The sequence below is a fragment of the Contarinia nasturtii genome, unplaced genomic scaffold, assembly GCF_009176525.2.
Source record: "Contarinia nasturtii isolate CC-2019 unplaced genomic scaffold, AAFC_CNas_1.1 Cnas_scaffold_129, whole genome shotgun sequence".
Taxonomy (NCBI): domain Eukaryota; kingdom Metazoa; phylum Arthropoda; class Insecta; order Diptera; family Cecidomyiidae; genus Contarinia; species Contarinia nasturtii.
The window spans coordinates 5,337,512-5,347,391 of NW_022197486.1; the positions used below are offsets into that span (position 1 = coordinate 5,337,512).

General features: G+C 32.6%; 3 protein-coding genes across 9 annotated transcripts in view; 2 read left to right on the forward strand and 1 right to left on the reverse strand.

Moving 5' to 3' along the window:
• LOC116344509 (CLIP-associating protein) overlaps positions 1-871 on the forward strand; it is an 8,666-nt gene extending 7,795 nt beyond the window's left edge. For all 5 annotated transcript variants that reach the window (XM_031773098.1, XM_031773124.1, XM_031773133.1 and 2 more), the window contains 3 exons: positions 124-330; positions 409-533; positions 625-871. In XM_031773098.1, coding sequence (XP_031628958.1) covers positions 124-330; positions 409-533; positions 625-670 — 378 coding nt within the window. In that variant the 3' untranslated portion in view covers positions 671-871. The remainder of the gene's footprint in view (positions 1-123; positions 331-408; positions 534-624) is intronic.
• Positions 1-9,880, reverse strand: part of LOC116344550 (senecionine N-oxygenase-like) — a 31,896-nt gene that overhangs the window by 5,834 nt on the left and 16,182 nt on the right. Inside the window, exon 6 of one of the 2 annotated variants that reach the window (XM_031773166.1) lies at positions 7,605-7,670. The exons of the other annotated variant lie outside the window; for it this stretch is intronic. Coding sequence (XP_031629026.1) covers positions 7,605-7,670 — 66 coding nt within the window. The remainder of the gene's footprint in view (positions 1-7,604; positions 7,671-9,880) is intronic. 2 annotated transcript variants of the gene reach the window in all.
• LOC116344537 lies at positions 3,215-7,197 on the forward strand. 2 transcript variants are annotated; one of them, XM_031773145.1, is made up of 8 exons: positions 3,215-3,451; positions 4,015-4,079; positions 4,143-4,205; positions 4,679-4,736; positions 4,823-5,141; positions 5,231-6,290; positions 6,365-6,438; positions 6,517-7,197. In XM_031773145.1, the coding sequence occupies exons 2-8, from the start codon at positions 4,017-4,019 to the stop codon at positions 6,920-6,922; spliced, it is 2,043 nt and encodes a 680-aa protein (XP_031629005.1). In that variant the 5' UTR covers positions 3,215-3,451; positions 4,015-4,016; the 3' UTR covers positions 6,923-7,197. The 2 variants fall into 2 exon arrangements, with proteins under 2 accessions (XP_031629005.1, XP_031629014.1); XM_031773154.1 differs by lacking the exon at positions 3,215-3,451 and adding an exon at positions 3,601-3,848.

Below are 9,880 nucleotides of genomic sequence, written 5' to 3' on the forward strand. Positions count from 1 at the left end.
TCTCTCTCTCTCTCTCTCTCTCTCTCTCTCTCTCTCTCTCTCTCTCTTTCGATTGCTCGAAATGTTTGCACAATTGTTTCAATTTAAATTTATAAATGTTTTTTTTTTTTGTTTGTTTGTAAGGTTGCTGCAAAAATCGATGAAATTTTAAAACCAATTGCAAGTGTATTACCTGTTGATGGAACAATTAACATACTAAACCCAGTGATAGCAACCGGTGAATTTCCGACTAGTTTGTGTGCAATAAAATTGCTAACCGAATTAGTAACAAATCAAAGTGAACAATTTACAGATGCTCACATAGAAAACTTGATGATAGGTATTGCAAAGGTAAAATAACATTCATTTTTACGTTCAATTATTCAACAACAACAACAACAAGAATGATGTGATTATTTTTCAATTTAGCGAACGGATGATTGCCAATCGATGGTGCGAAAGGCAGCCGTATTTTGTATTGTGCGTTTCTATGTTGTATTGGGCGAAGCAAGAGTCATGCCGTATTTGAGAGATTTAAGTCCTAGTAAACGAAGGTATAATTTCAACGTAACAAAGCAAAAATCATTAATTTTTCTAATTGGATATCTCTCTCTCTCTCTCTCTCTCTCTCTCTCTTATCTCCAGATTGCTTAATGTTTATATTGAGAAGGCGCATAATAGTAAGTCATGATCGTGAATAGCAAATTTTTGTAAGCAAAATCTTGAGACGCGATAATAGTTTTATCGGAGACAGCGACATTGCGTGAAATTTACGTGACCGGTGTTTCAAATTCGTGAACCTTAGATAGTAGTGAACCGTTTCCATATTTGTGAGAAAATCATACAGATAAAAGAAAAACCATTACAAAAAAAAAAGAGTTAGCTACAGGAATGAAATGAATGCCCAATGAGATCTCAACATACACACACACACACGAAAGAAGAAGAGAAAAAAACAATCAATAAAAATGTCATAAAACAATCATTATATTTCCAAACCAATTCCGAGAATAGTTGATTTCGACGTACTTCGTTCCAAACATTTTTTTTTTTATTTTGCATTTGTCACATGAAATTTTTGCGTTAATTTGCTTAAAACGATGTTTCGCTTACAAAAATTTATTTATACTGATTTTGACTTTACGAAGTTAGCTTTTCCACATCGTCTCATTTGAATGAAAACAATCAATTCAATCTAATTTGTAGCCAAGCCCTCCCCCTCCCCTCCCCCAACATCCCATAAATGTAACAAATAAAAGATTTGTTAAAAAGTTTTCATAAAAAAAAAATTTCGTTCGGAAGAAATTGTTTCGAAATTAATCGAAACAAAACGAAAACCAAATTTATTTTAACAAAACAAGTAATAAAGAAAACACATCCCAAGTTTCAGATAATATTTCTGCCATTTGTGATAAATTTGCTATATTATTCGCTTTCATTTAATTGCAACAAACGTTTATCGAATTTGAAGAAGTAAAAAAAAGACAATTGCAACAAAAGGTCAAAAATTAAAATGCTTAATTTTGTTTGAGGCGCGTCTTAGTAGTGTTGAATTCATTAATATAATAATTAAAAAAAAAAATTAAAAAAAAAACAAAAATAATAAATTAAAAATCGTTGTCAAAGATAATAAGACGACCACACTGCATTTGAATTTGTTGATTTTTTTAAGATTTGTTCATTGGCAACACACACACACACGACAAAAACTAAACAAAACAAAAAAAATGGTTCACCATCTAAACACTAATTATTTTCATTCCTTAATGCTTATTTATTCGTTCTTATGTGATTGTAACCGCTTTTCAGTTTTTTCAGATTAAAAAAAAAAAAAAAAAATAAAAACATTTGAAAATCAATTGTCGTTTCATTCTTCTTTTTTTTTTTAAATATGTAACTGGTTTGAAAACGTCATATTCCACGAATTGACAGCTCAAATGTCAACTAATAAATTTTGTTGATATAAACACGCTAAGTGACCAGTTTTATTTAGGATATTTCTACAATTATGGATCCCATTCTGGAATATGGTGGTATTCAGATTTTTCCATTTGACATGGAAACACTTGAATCCGAAGGATTGTTAAACGACGCAATACTTGACTTTTATTTAAAATATTTGTACGATGCAATATTGTCAAAAGAGCAACGACAAAAAGTCGAAATCTGTCCGAGCCTATTCCATCAGAAAATACTGCAAGAAAACAATGAAAATCTACCACTACCAAAACTACAAATTCTAAACAAAGAATTCGTTTTAATTCCAGTGAATGCGAATCATCATTGGTTTTTGATCATCATATGTTATCCACGAAATCTCATTTGTGACAAATATGAACCAAAAGAATGTCCACGCATTATTGTTCTCGATTCATCAATCACATTTTTAAAAACACAACGTTCGACACTGTTGAAAAAGCTATTGACATTCATTCAGGAGCAAATAACAACAGAACATGGTCAATTCATTGATTTTATGGAAGTGTCCATCGACATTGTGCCAATCATTCAACAAGACAACGATTATGATTGTGGTTTGTTTTTATTAGAGTTTGCGAAAAAGTTTCTTTGCGACAATTTCGAACAAACCGATGGCAATTCATCCGTTCAACCATCAACCGACATAGTTATCAATTGTAATGAGAAAAGGCGTGAAATGAAGGAGCTCATTGAACAGTTGGGTGCAACAAAATTTCAATAAATTTAATATTTATGTTTCATTTTTGCTACAATAAATCGACTATAAATTACTACAATCATCTATTGAGTTTTTCATTTCTCTCTTACACACTTCATCAAACTGTTTCTCGACCATTTTATCACAAACACACACACACACATATTTCTGTTTGCCGTTAAGCATTTATCTTCAGCAGAAAAAAAAAAACAGAGAAAAAATTCATCTACATCCGAAAGGGAAAAATAGTTGCATATGACGCTTCTAATTACAGCGCATATATGACTATAGTCAAGTATCTAAACAATAATTTATGGTTATTGAACTGTAACATAGTTACATATGCGCGCCCAAACGATCGTTGCGAATGCTACAACTACATACACACCATTTCTCACATGTATACATTCTTAATTGTATTGTATGCGTTACAAAGCGGTTGTCTGTAGTGGTATTGTATAACCGCGTCGCAAGATCTCATCGACTGGTGTACATTGTACGTTTTATTTTTGTTTGATGCATAGTATTCTTTGAATATTTATATAAATAAAATCATATTAATTTTATCTTATTTTATTTATTTATTTGTTTGGTTCTAAATTTCGATATCGTATATATTTGTGTCACATTTGAGAAGTGCATTTATCATTATCAGCATCATCCAAAAGAGATCATAATGCTAAAAAGACTTTGTTTAATAAAACAAAAAGTGAATGTGGTTTTGTGCCTAATAGAATGTGTTTGAAAATTTATATGAAAATGCATAAATCGTTCCAGATAAACAATTAAATACAAGTGGGTAGTTTTGTCTTTTCGTTTTTTAAATACAAGAAATTGTATTCACACAATTTGTCCGATGTAACTTTTGCTGTTTTGTATTTCATTTGTGAACGAGAAGTTTAGTGTTAATGTTTTATGGCTAAATGTTGGCGACAATCGTCTGTTGGACAAAAGAAGTGAACTAATAGAAGTTTATTCAAATGTCTTGTTCAAAATAACTGGTTTTATGATGTTGACAAATTCAAACTGGAGTATTTCTTCCCAAACAATAGATTTCGGTTCGGATTAGACGTATATCTTTCAATAAAAACTGTTTCGTTTTTGTAATTTGTAAATACGAATCGTTTTAACGTCGAATTCCATTGAATTTATCATGAGACTCGACGGTAGCCCGTACCAAAATATTCAACAAGTAAAATTCAGTTGATAGCCGATTTTTTTTGTTTGTTTAAAGACATTTTTCAATCGAATAGAATGCGAATGAAATATTCAGAAGTTCTAAGCAGAAGAACGGTTTCCATTAAATTACATGAAAACTAACAAGTTTGCCATATGGTATATCTTATTCTCCCGTTTAGAAATGGATTGCGGAAGTGTACTAAGTGGACCACGTATATTTCAAACAGAACGTTCTCAATCGATGGTAAATACCAGTGTTTTCAGTTATTTATTTTTTCAGTTGTTGATGAATGGAATTTTCTTTTAGTCAATTTTATCACCACAAAAACCTCAACCGAGAATGACACATTTAGAATCATTAGAAGCTAAGGTAAGTTCCGTTTTTAAAATAAGTGTTCACCCAGACGCAAATATTTAATAGGATTTTTTGATTGCAAGACTTTTTTCGAAATACGTCGTAATGTCTTCACTGCAAGAAAACGTTAGAGCTCAATGCTGAGTGTATGTTTTTATCTGAAAAAATTTCATTTTTTTCAAAAGTGCGTTTTTCCGGTTATTTTTTATGTAAATACTCCATATCTTAAACCAAAACGAAACCGATACAAAATATCCACAAAAAAAATTCATTCTTACTTTTTATCGAAATTTTAATCTTCGAGTGGTTTGGTCCTTGAGATTGGTTCTCATAGATTTTATTGCATAGTTAAAACTATTGAATTGCAGCGGTACTAGTAGAGCGCTCCGCGCATAGAAAATGTATGAAAAAATCAATGAAATTGACGAAATTATGTATTTTTTGGTATGCAGAAGGATTTAAAAAAATAATGGTATCACTTTTTTCAGATGGCCAATATAGAAGTGTCATTGAGTAACAGCACAAATACACCAAGACGACGAAAAGGTACATAGCATTTAAACTTTATTTTGAATAGAACTGATTGACATTTGAAATGAATATGTATATTTTTTTAATTTAAATGAATACAGGTACATCATTGGGTGGAGGAAGTTCGGTGTCATCAAGGCAACTGATTCCGGCCACTCATTCGAGCACTGACACTCATTCGGGCCTACATTCAAATATGAAACCAGAGCATCAGTCGGCTCTACAAGAGCGTGAAGCAATAATTCAGAGTTTGCGAGTGCAATTGGGTTTGGGAAAGCTTCCGCGACCGGGAATTCCATTGGACGAAGCAGAAATTTCAAAAGCTGAACATGAATTACAAAAACTTCGAAATGATGCTGATAAAAAACGTATTACGATACGAAATTTAAAAACTGCATTGGAAAGCTTAGATATTACAGAGTGAGTGATGTACATTTAAAAAAAAAGTCAACCATTACTCATATTAACTTCAATAATCCGTGTTGAATCCGTTTATTATTCATTTGCAGTAACATCGACATTAGAATCCGGCAAGCAGAAATCGAATATGCGCTGGGACGCGAAGAACTGCAATTATTGTCATTGGTAGAAGAGATTCGTGCACTACAGTATCGCCTTGATAAGACGTTGAAATCAGATGGTGCAAATCAACAATCCACATTATATTTTCAGCTTAAAAATGGCATAAATTTGTCGCTGTATTCGGTGAATGCGAATCTTGGTCGTTTTGGTATCAATATCAAAGATGACGGTGGAATCTATATCGAATGGGCTTTAGATGGCGAAGCTTTATGTCAAGGTGATCGCATAATCGAATATAATGGAAAATTCATCAATGTCCAATCGAAAGAGGACATTCAAAAGCTGAATGACTCAACCGGACGATGTGAGCTAGTTGTAATACGAAAAAAGAAATCACAACCGAATAATAGTCAATCGTTGTTACAATCACAAGAAGATAATCAACGCTTGCAACATCGCATTTCATATTTGGAAGATTTGGTAAAAGAGTTGCAGCAATCAACCAAAGATATAATAATGGCACCGACCTTAGGTCAAAATCAAACTAAAAACCAACAAACCAATCAAAATCATTTTAAGGGCCATGTCACAAGCATCAGCATTTCATCGAGTAATCAAGATAATAATGATAAGCCTCAGGTCTTCCAGCGGGGCAATTTTATTGCAACCATAGTCGGAGGAAAGGCAATACAAACATCATCGAATTCGATACCAATTAAAATTAACGAACCATTATCTACAAACACAAAATCCATGCATAAAACCAGTAGCAAAGATGGAAGTTCAACACCAACATCAAATCACAGTTTCAACTATCATCACCTACCACGTCCTGGTCTTCAACACAGCCATTCGCATCAATTTATTGGATCGAATAATGGAAAATTGTATGAGACACCATCGAAACTGGCACACGATAAAAACGAAAATAGTGTACACACTTTTTTGAAGCAAAAAGAAAAAAACCATGATCATTCAAAGGAAAATCACATGAATCAACGTGCGCATTCACATCGTCATTCCCATCCCGATTTGCTTTACGATGAAGTAAGTTAGCGCTATTTTGCTCAATTTTATCTCTTTTTTTTTACTTATTCGTTGTTCTGTGAACATTTTTATAGACACCAAAATGTGAAACAAAATCACTCAAAACAAGGCAAGTCGATCACAATGAAGGTTATGCTGGAATGGAAAGGTACGTATAATTTTTGAAATGGCTCTCAAATAAGAAACGAATTTTCAACTTCATATTAATAATGATATAAATTTTCAGTCGATATCGGTACAAAAAGGGTGGAAATTCGATTGATATTCGTAGTGCAAAAAGTTTAAATTTTGATGATGAAACAAAATCGAATATATCAAGCATCCCAAAGCACAATGTTAGCCGAAAACCACGTGAAGTAGATTATACGTCCGAACCGGTTGCAACACCATTATCAAACACATCACGAATACGAAATAGCCGACCAACACCGCCGAAAAAACCATTACGACTCTCACTTCAGCGCACCCAAAGCTTACAAACAATTGAAGCAAACGCAGCAGCCACAATAATTGACTTGGAAAAGAAACGCGCTGTTAAACGCACTTATCGCGGCAATAAAACACCAGATTTACTACATTATGATGGTGAATCTGGTTCAATGTACACCGCTTCACTTGGTCGAAGCAAATAATTAAAATTAATTGCCATACAATTAAGGATCTAGTGTTAATGAGTTCTAATTCTAAGCATATTGACATTTTCTGACGGATTTTGTTTTATCGAGTGAATTTATATTTTTTAAACTTAAAACTTAAAATTCTATAGAATTTTAGAATTATCAAGGATTTCAGGAGATTTAAAAATACGATTAAGAAAATTTAAGAACTACGACACCCGAACGGGTGAAAAATTGAAATTTTATTTGTAAAAAGCCAGTAAAATTGGCATATACTCAATAAATGATGGATTTTTTTTATTTAAGTCTTAATAAATGCGAATGTCAGTATTAAAAAAATCTCGTTTCTAATTACCTCATTATAAATCAGACAATATATTGAATTAACTGGTCAGTTGAGCTGACAGTACGTTAGCCAGCTAAATGGGCTAAAACAATAGACGTTATTGTTTTAATGATGAATCACTTTTCTTGTTTTAATAGAAGTGATTGTTCATTATAACAATAACTTCTATTGTTTTAGTCCATTTAGCTGGCTAACGTACTGTCAGCTCAACTGACCAGTTAGTTCAATATATTGTCTGTTATAAATTACGATTACCCCCCATATTTTTTATCCAAATTCTCCCCCGTAATTATTTTTTTCGAGTGGAATCAAAAAACTCTTTTTTACACTAGAATTGGATTCTATGCTTACCTCTCTCGATATTTTTCCACCTAAAATCTGATGTTTGTAATTGGAAGTTACAATCATAAGAAAACACTGAAAAAAAAAAAAACAATCGTTTCACTTTCGCTTAAGAAACCGTTTTGATATTTGTATAATAAAATATGCTCAGCAAATGACCTCATACGTATAATGGAATAAGTTTATCTGCACAGAAAATGTTTAAATGAAAAGATATCGAAGAGATTGATATACCGTTCGAACTATGCTGAAAAAAGTGATTTGATTGCGAATAAAATAAAAAATTGAGATTTTTGGCCAAATAAATTTTTTCATCGTCTAAAGTACGGCGCACACAAAAATGTCAAGGGAATTGTCAAAAAAGAGACAAAACGAAAACACAAAAATGTTACTCTTTATTGAGATATTTATTTAGTGGACTTAAAATTTTAAAACGAAAACGGCGTTTCACGTGGGTTCTCTTCCTTGTATATGACTTATCTGTCCTAAAAAGATATGGACCCCAAAAATACGAATCCTCTCTTCTCATTTCGCGTCGCCGTTTCTGGTCGACCATTTGGTAGCCAAGAAGACATTGTCACGAGTATCACACGTGCGCACGGTTTTTTTTTTCAGGGGGGGTCAAATTTATAATAACAAAAAATATCATCACGATCGGTTGAAAAGTGGACGAGATATGGTCAATTTGCCAAAAATGGCCAAAAACCTCAAAATTGGCCGGATGATATGTTTGTATGTCTGCTTTTTTTTCTCCGTACTTTTTGAAAAACGTTTTGAAACCAATTTTTATTGAAAGTAGATGGAAAACTGAGAATATATGTGCTTTTGAAATTTTCGATTTCATCTCGTATGTCTCTCGGGTCTGGGGTCGAAAATTTTTGGGAGGCCCCTTTTGAGTTTTCCATCAATCGGACATTTTTCTGGCCATCTGTAAGGTACAACAATGATTTATACGTCGTTGGAAAGGTATGAGACTCACCTTTCTGGATCCGAAGTCAAAATAGAAATTTTTTCAAAAATGTCCGCCAGGTGGCGTGTTATGTGACATTTTCAAGTTCCCACTGTGACGCAATACTGTAAATCTAAAAATGGTCTGATATAAATTTTCAGTGACGCGTTCGTTCATATACATACAAATATTAATATTGCGTCGCCTTTGAAAGTCTAACACAAACAAAAGACGTCATTGAATTCTATTATTTTCGTGTTGTTTACATGTTATCGTTCTCTTGAGGTAAAAGAGGCGACGCAATATTAATATTTGTATGTAAATGAACGAACGCGTCACTGAAAATTTATATCAGACCATTTTTAGATTTACAGTATTGCGTCATAGTGGGAACTTCGAAAGAAGTGTTTTGTACTTATTTTGATTACGTACGAAAAATTCACGTAGCTCTTCAATTCGACAAGATTCTGCAGGAGGCATCAATTCTAAACTACATAATCTCAGCAAATTTGAAGAAACTTCAGTGCATATTAGGGGTACTTCCCATACAAAACTTTTCGTTTTTGAGCGGAAAATCCAAAATTTTGTATGGGAGGCTATTATCCATTGAAATGTCTCCAAACTCTCGGAATGTTATTTTTGTGTGATAAAAATAACCTGTGCAAAGTTTCAGCTCATTACGATATCATTCAGGCATGGCTTCCATACAAAAATCCAATTTTTTTGTAATTTTTGTATGAAAAGTGTGTCGAAAATTATTTGTATCGCAAAACTAATGTCATATTCGGTTTTCTCGTATTTTTGAGTGTTTAAGAATACATTAAATATCACTTTTGGAAGAAAAATTGAATTTTTCCTATGGATGGCCATGGGCATCACACCAGACATGACACGTCACTCTATCAACCAAAATATTTGATTGTACAGAATGTAGGGCAACTTTGCCGAGGTTATTTTTTTCACAAAAACCGACATTCTAAATGTTCGAAAAAATTTCAATACAACTTCCATACAAAATTTTCGTTTTTGAGCAAAAAATCGAAAATTTTGTATGAGAGGTACTCCCATATTGTATTGAAATTTCTTTAAATTTGCTGAGATTGTGTATTTTGACAAGAAAATAAGATTCACAAGATTTTATGGTGATTAAATTACTTCAAACGGAAATTGATCGGATTTTTCCCAAAATGTGTAGTTACAGTAATTTAATTACAGTGAAAACTTGTTAATCTCATTTTATTGCCAAACTACATAATCTCAGCAGATTTGAAGAAACTTCAGTGCATATTAGGGGTACTTCCCATACAAAATTTTCGTTTTTGAGCGAAAAGTCCAA

Coding starts and splice junctions, on each gene's coding strand:
- LOC116344537 (XM_031773145.1), top strand. CDS start 4,017: ATGGATTGCGGAAGTGTACTAAGTGGACCACGTATATTTCAAACAGAA. Junction 4,206..4,678: donor TAGAATCATTAGAAGCTAAG/GTAAGTTCCGTT, acceptor CACTTTTTTCAG/ATGGCCAATATAGAAGTGTC. Junction 6,439..6,516: donor GGTTATGCTGGAATGGAAAG/GTACGTATAATT, acceptor ATAAATTTTCAG/TCGATATCGGTACAAAAAGG.